The following is a 19,138-nucleotide window of genomic DNA, read 5'->3' as shown; positions in this document are numbered from 1 at the left end:
GGTCTAGATTCATTTTTTCCCAGGTGGATATCTTAAAACCATTTATTACATGGCTCATCGTTCCTGGGCTGATTTAAAGTGTTTCCTTTAGTGCTCACTTCCGCAGCACATATGCTAAAGTGTTTCCTTTATCCTATGCTAAATACCTACACATCCACATAACTGTTTCTGGCTCTCTAAAAAATTCCAGTTGTTCGTCCCTCTCTCTCGACACCAACACCACACTCTATTATTTACTAGAGCTTTGTAACAGATTCTGATAGGGCTGGCTCCCTCATTGTTCTTTTTCTAAAGGTATTTTTTTTAATTTTATTTATTTGCCAGAAAGAGAGAGTGAGAGAGCACCAGCAGGGGGAGCAGCAGGCAGAGGGAGAAGCAGGCTCCCTGCCGAGCAAGGAGCCCGATGCGGGACTCAATCCCAGGACCCTGGGATCATGACCTGAGGTGAAGGCAGAGGCTTAAATAACTGAGCCACCCAGGCACCCTTGTTCTTTTCAAAATTTCTTGGCCATGGTGTAGTTTTCTCTTCCATGTGAATTGGCTTATCAAGTTCCATGAAAAATTGTCTTGGAATTTTGGTTGAAAGAACACTGACATTATAGATTACCTTGGGGAAAATCAACACCTTGGATTACAGTGAACCTTTCCATTCATGACCAGGGCGTTCCTGTGTGTTTATTCAGGTCTTCTTGTATGTTCTTCAGTAAACTGTTATAGTTCTTTCTGTAAAGGTCTTGCCCATTTCAAATTAGGTTTATTATTGTTCTAGATTCTTTATAGTTTGGTATCTTCTCCATTGCCTCCCTTTTGCAGTTTCTCAACCCTTCCAGAGAGCCCCTGCTGAACCCCTTTGCTTCCACAATGACTTATTGCTAGAAGTCCCGGACGGTGTCTGCTTACGTCCTTGTGGCATCTGGCAAGTGTTTTCTCATCTCAACTGTAGGGTAAACCCCCAAAAGGTCAGGCGTGGGTTCTAATTCCTGCTTTGGGCCCCAGGGCTCAGAGCAGGGGAGAGGGAGGGATTTGTTCACTTGGTCATTGGGAAAAAGGGAACGTCAGGAAGCCAGCCCTCTGCCCTCTGCAGAGAAAAAATGGTGTCTCTCTCTTAGGTACCTCAGTGTGGTGTGTGTGTGTGTGTGTGTGTGTGTGTGTGTGTGTGTGTGTGTGTGTTTGGTCCCCGGGCCGTCACTTTCTGTAGGAGCCTCTCATGCTTTCCCAAGCAACTCCTTGCGAGCAGCCTGGTTCAGAACTCAGCTCTGCCACTGCCCCACCTCTGATCTGAGTGTTAAAGTAGCTGTCCTTGAAATCTGCCGTAAGCATTCAGGGAGAGGTTGTGCAAGTGCGCACACACAGCTTGACTTGCAGGAGGCACACAATGTGCGGGAGCTTTAAGAAACAATCCATGTATTCATTCATTCATCCCTTGGCAAGGGTGTGTGGAGGACATTCCAATCTGAAGGCAGGGAAGAACATGGACTGTTAAGGTGCAAAAAGGAGGCTCAAGGTGGCGGGGGGGGCGGGCGGTGCTCCAGTGGGGGCAGTTTGGGCAGAGTCCAAGTCCTAGGGCAGATAAGTACAGTGGGGAGCTGGTGAGGGGGAGTGATGTGATATTTAAATAGGTTGCTTTCCCGAGGGCAGTTGGGTGGAAGGGATGAGGTTGAGCTGTCCAGGTGAGAAATGCTGGGCTATGGGCTCATGCACACACCTCGTGTGAAGGTTCTGAGGGGTTCAAAGTGCACCGTCTCAAGCACCCTCATATCTCCCCAGTATTTGTGGGTCACAACAAAGAGAAGACAGAGATAAATGTCCATTTTACAGCTGGAGAAACTGAGAACCGACTTACTCCTTTTAAAGCAAGGCAGGGTGAAGAGTTTGCCCCTTGCTCAGGTCATCACTTGGTCTAGTTCAGAGTATGAACCCCAATTCTCCCCCTTCAGTCAAGGATCAGCTGAAATCTCTGCCCTCTAGGAAGTGTTTCCTGGTTACTCCAGCCCACTGGGCTCATTCTTTCTGGCATTGCTGTGTTTTGGGGACAGCTCCCTTGGTGATACATTACTTATGGCTATCTGTCCGTTCAGCCATTCTTCCATCCATCCATTTATCCGCCCATTCATCCACCCACCTATCTATCTACTCACCCATCCATCTACCCACCCATCCATCATCCATCCATCCATCCATCCATCCATCCATCCATCCATTTGCCCAATCATCCATCTATCCAACCATTCCTGTACCCAACCCTCCAGCCAGCCTGCCAGCCATTCACCCACCCACCTATGCACCCATCCATCCACCCACCCATCCATCCATTTCCTCAATCATCCATTCATCCACCCATTCCCATTCCCATACCCAACCCTCCAGCCAACCAGCCAGCCATTCACCCACCCACCTATGCACCCATCCATCCACCCACCCACCAACCTACTTATCCAACAGTCACCGAGCCCTACTCTGTGGCTTGTCTGTGCCAGGCACTGGGCTGCTAGAGATGGCACGGGCACTTTCACAGGTTGAATTGTGTCCCGTCAAATTCATATGTTGAAGTTGTAACACCCAATACCTCAGAATATGACCTTATAGGATCACTGCAGAAATCATTAGTTAAAATGAAGTCATCAGGGTGGGCCCTGATCCAACATGACTGGTGTCCCTATAAAAAAGGGGGGAAATTCGGACACGTACCAGATGCGCACACAGGGAGAACACCATGTGAAGATGAAGGCAGAGATCGGTGATGCTTCTACAAGCCAAGGAGCGCCAAAGTTGGCCAGCAGACCGCCAGAAGCTAGGCAAATGCCTGGAATAGATTCTTCCTCACATCCCTCAGAAGGAATCAACTTTGTGGACACCTTGATCTTGGACTCTAGCCTCCAGAACTGTGAGACAATAAATTTTTGTTGTGTAAGCCACCAAGTTTGTGGTGCTTTGTTACAGCAGTCCTGGCACTCTACTCCGTTAGGCGAGGGAAGCCTGTGTGATCGTACGTGATCTGGAGGTCAGGAAGGGCTTCCTAGAAGAGCTGATGCTATGCTGGGCGTTGAAGGATGGGTAGGAGTGTATCGGGCAGAGAAGTTAGAGAAGAGCATTCTAGGCAGAGGGAAGAATATATGCAAAACCCAGGGGGAGGCATGAGTGTATGTCAGACACTTTTCCTTGAACTTCATTGAATTTACCTACTCCCGTCGGCCCCGCTGAGCATCTGAGGGCTGGCAACCCTCTGCTGACCCCCTTTGCTCCAAGATCATGGAAAAAGTATTTCCACCAGGATGCCCCCTGGACACCTCTGGCACGCACCATCCTCCCCGGCAGGGGGCGCTCACGTGCTCTTACAGGCACCGAGTAACCTCCGGGCGTTTGTCTGGGCCCAAGGCCTCCACGCTGGGGAGGAGGTGCCGTTAGCCCCGCTGCCTGGGTGAGGATGGGGAGCTCTGTGTTGGCCAGGGTTCCCCCCCCCCCCCGCCACCCGAGCCCCGGAGGACACACACAGTCACGTGACGCTCGGTACAAGTACTTTATTTGAGTTACAATAGTGCCACGCCCAAACTACAGTAGCACAGAACATAATAATACAAAAAATAGATTCCCAGCTCCAAACCCCACGTCCATGTACCCGCGGAGCGGCCAGCCCTATGGCTCCCTGGGCCTGAGGGGGGCGGCTTTCAGAGCTGCCCATCCCCTCGGGCTTCTTTCAGCTCCGGAGGGGCAGGGCAGGACAGTGGGGGCTTGCCTCCTTTGCTTCCATCCCTGTTGGGCCGGAGCCCTGCGCTCCCCGGGCCCCCTGCTGAATGCAGTCTGCACCCCCTCTGGCTGGACCCTCAGCCCCGGGACCCTTGATTCTGGCGGGGAGGTTCCGGTCTGTGGCGCCGACGGACACTCTCGAGGACTGTGAGCTTCTATGGGGAAGGCGGGAAGGAAGGAGGGCGTCGGAGGAGGTACCGGGCGGCGCCAGGGCTGGGAAGCCTACCTCTGTGTGGCGAGGTGCGTGCGGCAGCCCCTGACTCTGGCTTCTTCTCTGGCTCCTGGCCTACCTTTCCTCTGAAGAGCTACCAGGCCCGCTGCTTGCGGGGACCAGGGGCCTCAGGCGGATCCGGCTGGGCCTCTTGGGCAGGGGGGGTCCTGGCAGCAGGGGCGAGGCGAGCGCGCTGAGGGAGCACGGCCAGGCCTCGGGCTGCCAGGATGGTGAGCCTCGACGGGCACTGGCTGCTCTGGCCTCAGGGAGGGACACCAGTCCTGGTTCCCTGACACCACAGGCCGGACTGACCGTGGCGGGGGAGCCCTTCCCTCACAGTCCTCCTTGGCTGAACCCACCTCCAAGTGAGGAGTCCAGCTAGCTACAAGCATTGTCTCGACTCAGCCGAAGGGGCTGAGGGTGGGCTGGGGCTCAGGGCACGTTCCGGGGTCCGTCAGAACCCCGGCCGTGGCGCCACGGACCTGCCTGCGGGCTGGAGCCCCCCGGCTGCTGCGAGGGGCAGTTCTGTGGACACTGGCAGGAGGGGGCACGGCCTTGCGTTACAGTCAGGACACTTGAAGGCTTCACTGAGGAGGCAAAGGGGCACCTGGTGGAGGGCTGTCTCCTTGGGGTGGAGCCTGGGCTGCAGCCTCAGCTAAGGCACTAAAGATGGAGGGCGGGCCGGCGGGGCTGGCCGTGGTCCTGGGAGCCAAGCTCAGGCCGAAGCCCAGAGGGAGCATCCGGGCCCTGCAGAACAGGAGAATGGCCTTCCCTTTTCTCCTTCCCCTGGGGAAGAGGGTCAGCAAGGCAGACCCCTAAGACGCTGGGACGGGAGGGTTGCTGCGGACAGGCAACTGGCCCCTGGGCCACACGTGGAGCGGCCAGAAGAGGGACAGAAAGAGGCTACCTACGGCATGGCAGAGAGCGTCTGACGCAGGGCGAGGCCTCGCGGGGCTCCCGCCATCCAGCTCTAGGGTGCTTGGGTGCCCCGGGGCTGGGTTTGACGGCCACGGGCTGGCCTCCCCCTGCCACAGCCATCAATCTCCTGCTGCGACTTTGGGGATCAGACCGTCCTTGTTGGGGTTCCCACTGTTGGACTCTGGGGACGGAGGCAGGCAAGCTGTGAGGGGCAGTGTCCATGAGGGGGCTTCTGCCCCTTCCTGGCCTCCACACCTCTCCTCTTTACGCCCCGTGACCGCAAACCAGCTGACAGAGGCTGAAACTGCAAACACCAAGGACTGGGCCAGCTCTCGACGTGGGCACGTGCTCAGTGGCGGGGGATGGCTGCCTCAGCCGACCTCCCAGCGAGTGAGGAAGGGAGGGGTAAATCAGTGGGTCTTCCCTTATCCACAGGTTATTTAGAAAAACAGAATATAATAAATATACCAATCCTTTCCTTAAAAAAAAAAAGTGTTTTAAATGCATTATTTCCCTGAAGATTTCCAGTGTATTCCACAATGTTTAAAAAATAGTTTCCCCAAAAATATATCTTTAAAGCATTTGACACAGTGGTATTTGTGGTGTTTCTGGCACTGGATGTGGGCAGGGGTCCGTGTCCCACTGCCCTTGTCAATATGGGGCCCAGGCCCGGTAAGCCACCAGCCTAACACCCAAATGCCCATGAGAACTGGCGCACATGTGCCTGGGATGACACGGTCTTCACAGGGGATCAAATCTCGGATTGTGTTGAGAACCCACATCAGAGGCTCGGTTCCGGCTGGAAACCCTCCAGTGCGGGGTAGGGGGGGCCCTGGGCGGCCAGGGGGCGGGGCGACACCCTGGACGCTGGATGGAAAGGTGGCCTGACAGGCTCCACCTGGGGGCTCATCCTGTCTTGGCTCACGGCGCTGCCACCCTCACCAGACCTCACACTTGTGATGAGGGTTCATGGGGGAGCCAGGTGGGCAGTGGAAGTGTTCTGAGAACTCCCTGGAGTTAGAGACGGAGCCAACGACCCGGAAGCGGGAGGGGCTGTGAGGATCAGTGATGAGGCCTTCGTGGGAGCTCTCAGGTGTGCGGACAGAGCACCAGACCTTTGTGAGGCAACAAGAGAGAAGCTAGGTCACTGTGGGGCCCTGAGACCACCAGACTGCCCCCGTCCACGACAGCAGGGGAATGAGCCCCCACCTGGTTCTGAGACCCTTGGGCGTCTGGAGGGGCGACCAGGTGGGTAGGGAAGAGACCGTGGGCTGCTATGTCCCCCATCCCAGCATCCTCTACTGTGGTCACCTCTGTCTGTCCTGGGCCTCTGCATTAGATTTCCTCTGCACAAAGGATTCTGCCCCCAGACCAGTCTGAAAACCTTCAACTGAGTCCAGATCACTCACATCCTGGGCAGAACAAAAACTGTGTAATGGCCTGGTGGCTCGGGGCACTAAGAGAAGACTATACATTAATGCCAATTCAAGGGACATCCTGGGGCATCCTGAGTTTAGGAAATTTCTAGAACCCCTGAACCAGAGGGCCCTTAGCACTCACTTGTCCTCTCATCTACCTGATACAGGAAACCTTTTCATGGCATTCATGGCCCTTAATCGGATTTCTCTACTGGCAGGAAGCTCATCTTCTTACAGAGTAGATGTCCTATGGACAGTCCAGTGAGTTAGAAGGTTCTCAGTTGAGAAGCCTTTGGCTCTCAGAGCTCCTGGAATATCAAGATGGCAGAAATGTGCCTGAGTTTGGCATATTTTCCTACAGAGAACTCACCTGCGCAAAGCCCAGGAAGAAGAGCTGGTTATTGGTGAGGCCCAGGGTGGGCAATGTCTGCTCAGCCCCATTCTTCGTCACCCAGCTCTGGTAGGCCTGGGGGCAGACAAAACAAAGTTCAGGGGCTCCCATGACACAGGAGCAAACAGGGCAACAGTGGAGGGCCAGTGCGGGAGGCCTCGGGAAGCTCTACCCTGTTGGGGCAAGGACTTGTTTGGGGGAGTCCGGGGTCCCCCCACCGCCTAGAGGAGTGATCTTCACCAGCACTCATTCCGAAGGGCTCTAAATACCATCTACATGGCCATGGCTCTCAGGTGCATATTTCCAGCTCCAGCCTCTTCCCTGATTTGAATATTCATAGCTTCAGCTGGATTTCCAAGATGCATCCAGACTTAATATGGCACAGACAGAATGAGGGGTTACACACATGCACGCACGCACACCCACATGCATGCACACGCACACACTTTCCCACCACGGTAAATGGCACCGCCAACCACCTAGTGCCTCGGGCCCCAACCCCAGAGTTCTTCTTTGAGCTTCTCTTTCTTTCTTTTTTTAAAGATTTTTATTTATATTGAGAGAGAGAGAGAGAATGGTAGAGAGAGAGAGCATGAGAAGGAGGAAGGTCAGAGGGAGAAGCAGACTCCCTGCTGAGCAGGGAGCCTGCTGCGGGGGGACTCGATCCCGGGACCCCAGGATCATGACCTGAGCCGAAGGCAGTCGCTTAACCAACTGAGCCACCCAGGCCCCCTAAAGATTTTTTTTTTTTTAAAGTAATCTCTACACTCAACGTGGGGCTCGAACTCACGACCCAGAGATCAAGAGTCGCACGCTCTTCCGTCTGAGCCAGACAGGCGCCCTGAGCGTCTCGTTCAATTATCCAAACCACCTAAATCTGGCCATTTCTCACCCCTGCCACATCCCCTGCTTCATCCCTTCTCTTGCCTGGACAATCTCACAAGAGCTTGCTAACTAGACTCCTTGACTCGAGCTGGTCCAATTCCAATCCCCTCCCGACACAACATCTTAAGTCATCCTCATAAAGCCGGGGTTGGCGGACTTTCCTGCGAAGGGCCAGAGGGTAAATATTTTCAGTGTTGGAGGCCAAACGGTCTCAGTGCAACTCCTCTGTTCTGGCGTTGTGGTGTGAAAACAACCGCGGACAGCATGGAGCCCAACAGGCCTGGCGGGGGTCCCACTATGTTTTTATTTACAAAAATAGGCTGAGGGCTGGATTTGACCCACAGGGTAGAGGTTTCCTGACGCTGGGGTTTTTTGTTTTTGTTTTGTTTTGTTTTTTGAAGTTTTACTTATTTAAGTAATTTCTACACCCCACGTGGGGCTTAAACTCACGACCCCGAGATCAAGAATCGCATGTTCTTCCCACTGAGCCAGCTGGGCGCCCCTGCCGACTCTGGTTTTAAAGGATAAATTAGATCATGTTGTCCTTCTGACAGCGCAGTAATGTAGGGAGTGGGTGTTCACAGCCAGGCACACTGCAGCTCAAGGAGGCCAAGTGACTTTCTCCAGAACCAGGACTGGAACCCAGAACTGGCTCCATGACCTGTGTCCCTCCCCTCCCCTCCCCTCCTGGGCCCACTGCTGCCTGATTTAATGATGCCTATCCCTGCCAAGGTAGGAACCCGCAGGTCGTCAGGTGGCTCCAGCCTAAGCCCTTTCCTCTGAATGTCAGTCGGGCGGACTTGTCCGGAAAGCCGTCTGCGCGCCTTGCTCTGTGCGAGGGACTTCGCAGACCTCTCCGTCGGTCCCCGCTACCCCCGTTCCGCAGATGAGCAAAGAGAAGGTCACGCAGCGGCTGCAGCTGGTCCCAGGTAAAGACCCTTTCCTGAGGAGGCCCCTGCCCAGACCCAGACCCGGGCCGGGGCGTGTGTGGGGAATGAGCTCTTACCCGATAGGCCGCCTTGAGCCCCCCGTTGTCGGCGATGTTCTCCCCCAGCGTGTGCCGGCCATTCACGGGCTCCCCGTTCACACTGTAGTTGCCATATTGCTCCACCATGCACTCCGTCTGCTGCTTGAAAGCCTCCACGGACGAGTTCTTCCACCAGGGCCGAAGGTTCCCATCCTTGTCATACTCCCGTCCTGTAAGGTTCCAAGGGAAGCGTCAGGTCAAGGGGGAGGAGGGGGGAGGAGGCAGGGCTCACTGCGCCTCTCTGCCCGCCTCTCCGCCTGGTGAGAGGTGGCCCGCCCATCCCCCCTCCGGACCCACCTGCCCATCCCCCTCCCCCCCAAGGCCTACCCAGCAGCACCCGGGGAGACGATGCTGGCCTGGGTGCCAGAGGAGCTGGGAGGATGAGCCAGGCAGCTGGGCGGTGGGTGGGGGAGAGAGGATGGAGGAACGTGATGCGGGTAAAGGGTCAGCACGTTCACGGTTTTGGTGGAGCTGGATTCATTGTCAAGGCTGACTGAGGGCCTCGGACCCCGAGCCCAGGAAGGGGGAAATGGAGTCAGCAGCACCAGGATCACAGGACAGGCCCCGGCCTCTAAGGCCCCACCTCCTCCTTCTTGGCCTTGGGGTGCCCAAGGCAGGAGGGAATGAGGATTCTCGATGTTTTGGTGAGGAGGCAAATGACGTCGACTCCTTTGATGGCAGTTGGCCCAGAGAAGTCTCTGGAGTGCTGGAGAAATGTGGGCTCCCTGCTGACTGCTAACACCCACTCCTGAGTACGAGACAGCTTCCAGGAACCCCCTGTGCCTGACACAGTCCCCAGAATCACCACACGAGGCTGCAATCATCATGCCCATTTTACAGACAAGGATGAGGAGGCGTGGAGAAAGGACAGGGCTCATTCAAGTTCATTCAAGGGGCAGGGGCAGGGCCAAGATTGAACCCAAACCCATCTGTCTCCAGACCTTTGGAAGTGACGAGAGCAAAGCAGAGGCAATGGGGCCAGGAGCCAATGTGCCCCGTCTGAAGGGGACCCCAGGAAGCCGTACCTTGATCATCAAAAGCATGAGTCAGCTCGTGGCCCACGACAACACCAATGCCACCGAAGTTTAAGGCCCTGGAGAGGGGAACACAAAGGTGAGGGTGACGCCCCAAGGGGACATCACTTCCTGGGTCTAGAGACAAAGCAGGGTCCTGCGGGCTCTGTGGGGCTGTGGCCGCAGCCTGAGCCTCCAGCAAACCCCTTAGGGGAGTCAGAGGCTGGGCAAATGGGCTGTGGTCCACCTGTAGCCCCTGAAGGCCAAGCACTGTGCTAGACCCTCCAACCGAACTGCACTGTCCTCTTTGGTCACCTCAGAAGAGTGTGGCCTTAGTGACCAACTGTTTGGATAAGTAAACCAAGACTGGGAATGGTTCAGTCACTTTACCCAAGGGCCCCGCAGTCAGCAAAGAGCAGACCTGGGATTCAAACCCAGGGCCTTTCTCAGACCATGCTCTCACACTTTCCACCGCCACCCCCCAGCTGTGACTGCTCTAAAACACCACTGGGGGGCGGGGGGGGGCTTTCCTCTAGATAGGGCACCTGATTTCATGACATGCCCCCAAGCTCCCACTGTGCAGGGGCTTCTGGACCCCGGAGACCCCTGGAGGGAAGCGCAGGGAGTGAGGGTGCTGTTGTCTCTGCAATGTCCCTGAGGGCCCCAAGCTGCCTGGACCAGTGGGACAAAAAGCCCTCAGGGAGACTGGCCGGCTCGTGTGGTCAGCTGCAGGCCCCCGGGCCAGGCTGGGTGTCCACGGAGGGCTGGGGGAAGGAGATGGGGTCCAGCAACACCAGCATCCTACTTGGGCGAGGAGCGGGTGTAGAACGGTGCCTGCAGGATCCCGGCAGGAAACACGATCTCATTCTTGGTGGGCGAGTAGTAGGCATTCACCATGGGTGGGGTCATGCTCCACCTGCATGCAAACACACGAGAAAGCTCAGGCCCAGCTGGTGGGGAGGCAAAGGGGGGTCAGCCCATCTGGCAGGTGCCAAGGGCCTGAACCCCAGCCCCAAGGGCACACAAGGACAAGAATGTCTTTAGCAGCGGTGTTTTTGAGGGTGAGAACCAGAAAACACCCACATATCTGCAAAGAAAGGGATCAGTGAAATCCAATGCCGCACCACACAGTGGAACAGCGAGGTGCTTACGAAGAACCAGACGGACCGTTATGTAACGAAAGGTCACTGCTGCCCAGTGGTTCTCAAAGTATGGACTGTGGACACCTGGAGGGGTCCTCAAGTCCCTTTCAGGGGGTCTGCGAGGCCCAAACTATCTTCCATGATAATACTAAGACATGATTTGTCTTTTCCACCATGATGACGTTTGCTCTGACGGTGGAAAAGCAATGGTGGGTGGAGCTGCGGGAGCCCATGAGTGAATCAAGGTAGTGGCCCGGGTTGTTCTAGTGGTCCCTGCCTTCCTCACCGGGAAAAACAAACCCATCTCACTGAGGAACATCGCTGATGAAGTAGCACGAGTTCTTCATGTTTTTTTAAGTTTTATTTATTTAAGTCATCTCCACACCCAGCGTGGGGCTTGACCTCATGATCCCGAGATCAAGAGTCGCGTGCTCTACTGACTGAGCCAGCCAGGTGCCCCACGGTTACCTAATGTCATTAAATCTAGACCCTTGAGTTAGAAGTGTCTTGATATTCGGTGTGACCAGATGGGAAGTCCACACGAGCACTTGCGCTTTTCTCATGGGACCCCCGTTTGCACTCGTGAGGATGACTGGCCAACCGGCATTTCAGGCTTGGCAGACATCTGGTATCCAGTAGACAGCTTGAAAATGAAAGGAAACAACTGACATCATCTGTTGCCAGTGATAAAAATTCAAGGTTTAAAAAAAACTTTGTGGGCGCCTGGCTGGCTTGGTTGGTAGAGCCATGCGAGTCTTGATCTCCGGGTTGTGAGTTCAAGCCCACCCTGGGCATAGAGCTTACTTAAAAAAATAAGAATAAAAAAATTTTTTAAAGAAATTAAAAAATGACGGGTGCCTGGGTGACTCAGTCAGTTAAGCTTTCTGACTTTGGCTCAGGTCATCGTCTCAGGGTCCTGGGATCGAGCCCCGGCTTTGGGCTCCCTGCTCATCAGGGAGTCTGCTTCTCCCTCTCCGTCGGTCTCTGCCCCTCCCCCTGCTCTGTCTTCTCAAATATATAAATAAAATCTTTAAAAAATTTTTAAGAATTAAAAAACTTTGAAGTTTCAAGGAAAATTAATTAGTAAATTAATTAGCAAAATTAACGACAAGAACTTGTATCAGTCACCATAAACTTGATAGCTTCCAAACGCTGAAAGACTTTTTTATTTAAATTCAATTAGCCAACATATAGTACATCATTAGTTTCAGATGTAGAGTTCAATAATTCATCAGTTGCTAAAGACTTCTCTCAGGAGGTCAACAGTGATAAGAACAAAGGTGGATTTTTTGGGATATGGTATAATGAAAATGTCACTATTTAGAGCACGAATGCGTGCACGCATTTAGAGGTATATAAAAGTCAGCAAGCCTTGTTCCAAATGACCAATGCATGATATTACAAATCATGGCTGGGTAAAAGATCCATTCAAAGTGCAAGACAGACTGACAGACTTTAGTGTAACAGAGCAGGAAAAGTTAATGGCTATGGGTTCAGGTTCCACAGTGCTACTAACCTTTAAGAAATTACGAGTTGCTGAGTTTTGGTGTCGTTCTCAACGAAGGATGTGCACAAGTACAGAAAGGCTACTAATTGGGCACCTGGGTGGCTCAGTTGGTTAAGCGACTGCCTTCGGCTCAGGTCATGATCCTGGAGTCCCAGGATCGAGTCCCGCATCGGGCTCCCTGCTCAGCAGGGAGTCTGCTGCTCCCTCTGACCCTTCCCCCTCTCATGTGCTCTCTCTCTCTCTCTCTCAAATAAATAAATAAACAAAATCTTAAAAAAAAAAAAAGAAAGGCTACTAAAGCATCCCTCCCTTTTCCAACTTCATATCTGCATGAGACTAGATTTTCATTTGGGGGCAGAGGGGTGGAGGGAAAGGGAGAGAATTTTTTTTTTTTAAATGGCACACCATTCAGTAAGCCTTCTTTTTGTTTTATTAAGATTTATTTATTTATTTATTTATTTATTTGACACAGAGAGAGAGAGAGAGAGAGAGAGCACAAGCAGGGGGAGCAGCAGAGGGAGAGGGAGAAGCAGGCTCCCCGCCGACCAGGGATCCCGATGCGGGGCTCGATCCCAGGACCCCGGGACCATGACCTGAGCCGAAGGCAGACGCCCAACGGACTGAGCCACCCAGGGAGAGAATTTTTTTAAGACTTATTATTTTAGAGAGAGAGAGCACGAATGCGTGCACGCATGCAGGGGGCAGGGGCAGAGGGAGAGGTAGAGAGAGAATCTCAAGCAGACTCCTGCGGAGCATGGAACCCAACAGGGGGCTCAATCCCTCGACCCTGAGATCACGACCTGAGCTGAAATCAAGAGTTGGACGCTTAACCAAGCTGAGCCACCCAGGCGCCCTGAGAGAATCTTAAGCAGGTTCCACGACTAGTGCAGAGCCTGAGGAGGGGCTCGATCTCATAACCATGAGAACATGACCTGAACCGAAATCAAAAGTCAGATGCTTAACCGACTGAGCCACCCAGGAACCCCTAGATTTTCTTTATACATTTCAAAACAATATACTGCAATAAATTGAACATAGAAGCAAATATGAGAATCCATCTGTCTTCTATTAAGCAGATATTAAAGAAATATGCCAAAAGTAAAATACTTTTTTTCTCACTATACTTTTTTTTTAAAGTTATTTTTTTAAAAGATTTTATTTATTTATTTGACAGAGAGAGAGACAGCAAGAGAGGGAACACAAGCAGGGGGAGCGGGAGAGGGAGAAGCAGGCTTCCCACGGAGCAGGGAGCCCGATGCGGGGCTTGATCCCAGGACCCCGGGATCATGACCTGAGCCGAAGGCAGATGCTTAATGACTGAGCCACCGAGACACCCCTAAAAAAGTTATTTTTCATAAAATTTCCATTAAATTGATATAATCTCCATACACAAAGAGACTCTTTGGGTTCCAATAATTTTTCAAGAGTGTAGAAGGGGGTGCCTGGCCGGCTCAGCTGGAAGAGATATGACTCACAGGGTTGTGAGTTCGAGCCCCACGTTGGATGCAGAGATTACTTAAATAAATAAAACTTAAAAAAAAAAGTATAGAAGGGACCCTGATGGTAGAAACATTTGTCCACTCAATAATTTTTCTGGTGTGGAGGGGAAGCCCAGTGATGAGTGGAGTGAGACAGAAAGGACATTTTCTCCAAGAGCTTATTCACTCTGTCTCCTCCAGGTGAGCCTCAAAGAGATGTGTTGTGGGGTACTGAAGCCATGGGAAGATAGAAATCAAAAACATCATATTTATATTCAAATAATCATGGCTCCATACATTAATGGGCAGGAGGCAAAATTTATTTATTTTTTAAAAGATTTTTATTTATTAGAGAGAGAGAGAGAGAGAGAGCCTGTGCAGCGGGGAGGGGCAGAGGGTAAGAGAGAAGCAGATTCCAGGCTGGGCAGGGACCCTGACGTGGGCCTTCATCCCAGGACCCTGAGATGACCTGGGGCTCAATCCCAGGACCTAGATCATGACTTGAGCCAAAGGCAAGATGCCTGGAAACGATGGAGCTGCCCAGGCGCCCCCAGGAGGCAGAATTTAAGTGAAAAATTTTAAGCTAAATTAAAAGACTTCAGATAAATTCGGAACCTTGTGGCAGTACCTGTGCCATATTCTGGAGATAAAAAACCGCCTTCCGTGCATTTAGGGGAGGGGGTTCCTCTGTAGGAGACAGGAATCTTAAGAGGAAACAGATGTATAAACCCTTATTGGCCACGAGGGGGCGCCAGAAGCAAAGAGAATTCTTGCTTCCCCCTTTTGGTTAAGATTTATTCTGCAAAATGTTTTAGGCGTGGGGGGAAACTTATTTTGAGAGCTAGAGCTGGGCTGACAACATATGAGTTTCCCGAGGAGACTGCTCAAAAAATGACAGAAACCAGGGCTCATTCCAGATTATTTTAAGAAGGTTTGAGGTCCAGGAAGAAGCTGTATTTAAAAAAAAAAAAAACTTCCCCCAGGGGGCGCCTTGGTGGCTTAGCGGGTTGAGGCTCCAACTCTTGGTTTTGGCTTGGGTCATGATCTCAGGGTGGTGGGATCGAGCCCCATCTCGGGCTCCGTGCTCAGCACAGAGTCTGCTTGAGAGTCTCTCTCCCTATCACTCCACTCGTTCTCTCTCTCCAATAAATAAATCTTAAAAAATACCAAACAAACAAAAAACCCTCCCCAGAGGGTGCTGATGTGCAGTAAGGTTTGGGAACCACAGCTGTTGGGGGCCCATTCAGAATCTCCGCTAGCTGAGGGCCTCCTAGCGCTCACACGTGACTGTCAGACGGCTCCTCCCATCTTCTCTGCGAGTAAGGAGGCAGACGTTCCCAATGCTAAAGCGGGTGAGGCCCGGCTACTCTGTCCACCAGCGGGGTGCCAGGGGCACACAGACCCAGGCCAGTCCCAGCTCCTGGCTGGGCACACATCCTCGGTCCCTGGTTTCTTCATCTGAAGAGTGGGAGAGCGACGGTGCCCGCTCCTCAGATGGCGTTTGTGACCGTTACGTCTGGCATCCGTGAGCGTGTGAGAAAAGCACGCTCGATCCAGAGCACCCCTGTGTTCCGGGCGCCAGTGCCCTCCCAGCAAGGCCCCGGGGACTCACTGGTCTCTGTTGGGAGCTTTCCTCAGCTGGTCGGCAGTGACCCTCCAGGAGAAGTTAAAAAACCGCATGGCGTTCTCAAAGTAGAGGTCCGGGACTGCGGTGTACTGGCCAAGAGGAAGCAGAGGTACGAGATCAGAGCGCGTCCGGGCTGGGAGGCCCCTCGGCTCCTTACACACAGACCCCTTCTCCTAAAGCCGAGGAAGCTCAAACCCCGCGAGGTTAAGGGACTGGTCCACAGGTCAGAGGCCGGAATGGGAGTCTCGGGACTGCAGGCTTGGGTTCTTGCCGTGGCCCTGACCCTGCTGGGGCCTGGCACTCTCTCCCGTTCAAGGACACACTAAGAGCTTCACAGGGCTGCTCGGCACCCAGCAGTGTCACAGGCCTGCGGCAGTGCCTGGGCCTTAGACAGCAAATCTCTCCAGTGCTGTCCGACAGAACTGTCTGTGATGATGGACGTGTTCTTTGCCTGTGTTATCCAGTATGGCAGGCACCAGCCACACGTGGCTACGGAGCATTTCACATGCGGCTAGTGTGACTGTTACACTTAGATTTTAATTAACTAAAAACAGTAGTGGCTATAGCAGCTACCACACTGGATACCACACGAGTCGAGCTGGGGTCTATCTCTGAAATGTCAGGGGACAGGCATCACCGCACGCCTTCCTCAGCACTCAGCCCAGCCTTTAGGCTCTTTTCAGGGGCAAGGTTCTTCCTCAGATCCACTCCAGAGCTTTCTGGCTTCCGTCAGAGCTCCGGTAAAATGCTAGACCTTGGAGACAGGACTCTGATCCTGTGGGCTGTGCCTGTCCCCAGGAATCCCCGGGTCTGTGCCGTGACACCCCGGAGCATCTTAAATTATCCTCGAGGAAAAAGGCTGCGGAGTGAGTCAGTCTCATATTCTCGGAAGCAATTTTAATATTCTTAGGTTTTAAATAGAGCCATGATGAGGGGTTATTATAATTGCAAAAATGCCTGAATTTCACAAATTTCAATCACAAGAAGATATAAAACTATCTTTCAGGGCAGAAGCACAATCCGTTTATGGGGACGGCCTGCAGAAAGTTCTAACCACCAGGAATATATCAAGTATCCTTGTTGCCTCAATTAAGCTTAAACGTGCATTTGGGATTCACGCCTCCTTTTTCCCATTAGCATTTGGAGGTCCAAACGAGGTCCAGGTTTCTCTGGGAAGGGGGAAGACCCTGGGCAGAGGAGGCAATCTGGGGGGCCGGGAAGGAAGAGGTGGTATGAGGGGCTCCATTCCTCACTCCACCTCCTGCTGTTTTAGGGGCCTTCATTCTGTCTGTCCCTCCTAGGGTCGGCTCACCTCCATTATCCCCCCCCCCCCCATTAAATGGAGCGTCTGGCCGGGCACAGGGCACTGTTTGGTCCTGACTGCTGGGCACTGACAGTGGCTCTGGGCGGGGGGGGGCAGGGGCCTCCAGCAGGCCCAGGAGAGAAGGGGCACAGAACAGCCCCCTCATGCCAGATCCATCCCCACACCCCACACCGACGGATCTGGAGACGCCTTGACAGTCCAGGTACCTCTCACAGCCCACCTGGACCCAGCCTGCTTCTGCTCTTCCCCACGTGGGGACCTCAGGGACATTCGGGAATGCAAGGGGGCAGGGTGGGAGCCACTCACGTCATTGAACACTTTGTCGAGCTCCTTGGGGTCCATGATAAAGTTGGGGTAGCCTATCATGTTGTAGATTGCGTCCGCCTGCACAGGAGAGACACCAAGGACACTGAGTGCCCAGCAGGCCTGGCTGGGCTCAGGCTCTGGGCCAAAAGGAAATGGGCAGGCCCTCCCCCTCAGGGCTTCCGCATCTCTTTCTGGAAAGATCCCTCTCTTGCCTGACTTCTACTTACCCTTTGGGTCTCTGCTTCCCTCCTGAGGGAAGCCTTTGCTGGCCGCCACCTGCTGGACTATTATCAGATCCTTCTTTCTCCATTAGACATGCTACAGCTCCCTGCATTTTTCCCTCACAGACTCAACATGGCTTATTTTTATATTGTCATTAATGCAATCGTGTGTTCAAGGCTGTCCCTCCACCCTGCTGGAATATTCACCCGTGAAGGCAGGACGGCATCCCTGCTGTGCTCACCAGATGTGACTGGTCTCGCTTCAGGCACCCCCTCCATCTGTGGGTGCGGCCCTCTAGGTGGGAAGCCTCAGCCACCCCTTCTGGCACTGGGCCAGCCTCACCTTTTCCTTGGCTGATCTCCGAGTGTCTTCATCCATCCACTTCAGGGTGCTCAGGCTTTCCTCAAACGCCTTCTTAATCTCTAGTATTATCTCGCTGGCCTGAGGAGACAGAAGCTGACCAGTGAGGTCCGGGCACTGGATGGGCACCCCATGTGGAAGGAGGCCAGAGTCTAAACTCAGGAATCAGCTCAAAGCTTCAGGCTCCTCAGTGCCCAGAACACTTAAGTCCTGCAAAACAAGACTGGACTTCCATAAACAGAGCATCAACACCACAGAAACTGAGGACAAGAAGTGCTGGAAAAGTCTCTCCTCTGCAGGACTTTTTCAGAGCCTTTATGGTGTAACACGAACTTCGATCCTTTTGGAGAGTGTAAAATTCATAGCCTTTCTCAGACTTACTGGACCACAGGATCCCTTTTCGATGGAATGGGCTTTAAAATCTAGAGAACCTGAGTTCTGACAAGCAGTTTCAGGCTGGAGATGAACAGCTGTTCTTGAGGGCAATAACGTCAGAGGCAGACTCAGGGCCCAAAGATTCTAGAGCCGAGGAAGGAAGGCACACAGCGGAAGGAGGAGAGGTCCTGACTGCCGACAGAACTAGACAAAGATTCTGTATCAGCCGCTCACGGAGAGTTGCGTAAGGGAGTGAGTGTTTGCTAATGTTTGACTGCACATGATATCTACATAATTAAAATTAGTAAAAAAACTGTAACAAAAATATAATAGCTACCATTTGCAGAGCCCTTGTTTTCTGCCAGGTGTTCTGTGTGTAGCATTTCTTTTCTTTTTTAAAGAATTTATTTATTTATTTGTCAGAGAGAGAGAGAGAGAGAGAGAGAGAGAGAGAGAGAGAGGACAAGCAGGGGGAGCGGCAGGCAGAGGGAGAGGGAGAAGCAGGCTTCCCGCTGAGCAGGGAGCCCGACAGGGCGCTCTATCCCAGGACCCTGGGATCATGACCTGAGCCGAAGGCAGACGCTTAACCAACTGAGCCACCCAGGCCCAGGCACCCCGTGTGTAGCATTTCATTTCCTGTCCTGCTACAGGATGGACAGCCCCGCTTCCAAGTCAACAGCAAAGGGAGAAAACTGTCCCAAATCACCCAACCAGGAGGTGATGGACCCAGGATCTGAACTGGGGCCTGGCTGACTTCATGCCCCTGGCCATGATGTTCCTCTGCCTGTCCAGACATGGGGTTACCCCCTGGGCTAAGAAAGATGTCACCAGTTAGGCCAGAGCTGCTCTGCCAACAGGATGTCCCTGGGCCCTTTGTTTCCCTTGGGGGTGGAGGAGGAGATGGCTGGAGTGGCCTCGCAGGCTTAGTGATAATGTGGCTTAAGTGCCCAGCACTCAGTGATAATAGCTCACAGCATTCAGGGCTTTAGAAAACAGGACCTTTGAGTGAAGGCTGGAGCCCTGGCCTGGAGTAGGAAAGGTCCAGAGCAGACCTGGAGCGTGGGCTGCCAAGCTCCCGAGGGGCTAGTGCAGGTGTGCCGTCACGGGGGGCCAAGTTCACGAGGGGCTAGTGCAGGTGCGCCATCACAGGGGGCCAAGTTCACGAGGGGCTAGTGCAGGTGCGCCGTCAC

General features: G+C 53.2%; 1 protein-coding gene across 8 annotated transcripts in view; it reads right to left on the bottom strand.

Moving 5' to 3' along the window:
- Nucleotides 1-3,503: 3,503 nt before the first annotated feature.
- Nucleotides 3,504-19,138, bottom strand: part of ECE1 (endothelin converting enzyme 1) — a 113,551-nt gene continuing 97,916 nt past the window's right edge. For 6 of the 8 annotated variants that reach the window (XM_025855654.2, XM_073903238.1, XM_025855655.2 and 3 more), the window contains 8 exons: nt 17,556-17,654; nt 16,992-17,069; nt 15,347-15,450; nt 10,413-10,523; nt 9,620-9,687; nt 8,574-8,764; nt 6,662-6,757; nt 3,504-5,988 (listed from right to left, as the gene is read on the bottom strand). In XM_025855654.2, the coding sequence (XP_025711439.1) occupies nt 5,812-5,988; nt 6,662-6,757; nt 8,574-8,764; nt 9,620-9,687; nt 10,413-10,523; nt 15,347-15,450; nt 16,992-17,069; nt 17,556-17,654 (924 nt within the window). In that variant the 3' untranslated portion in view covers nt 3,504-5,811. Of the gene's footprint in view, nt 5,989-6,433; nt 6,539-6,661; nt 6,758-8,573; nt 8,765-9,619; nt 9,688-10,412; nt 10,524-15,346; nt 15,451-16,991; nt 17,070-17,555; nt 17,655-19,138 lie in introns of all 8 variants that reach the window. The other 2 variants (XR_003205090.2, XR_003205089.2) reach the window with 2 other exon arrangements.

Source organism: Callorhinus ursinus, unplaced genomic scaffold (genome assembly GCF_003265705.2).
Source record: "Callorhinus ursinus isolate GAN/ISIS: 27379988/994484 unplaced genomic scaffold, GSC_fseal_2.0 scaffold18, whole genome shotgun sequence".
Taxonomy (NCBI): Eukaryota; Metazoa; Chordata; class Mammalia; order Carnivora; family Otariidae; genus Callorhinus; species Callorhinus ursinus.
Note: the sequence above shows the minus strand (reverse complement) of the source record. Positions and strands in the feature narration are given on the sequence as shown.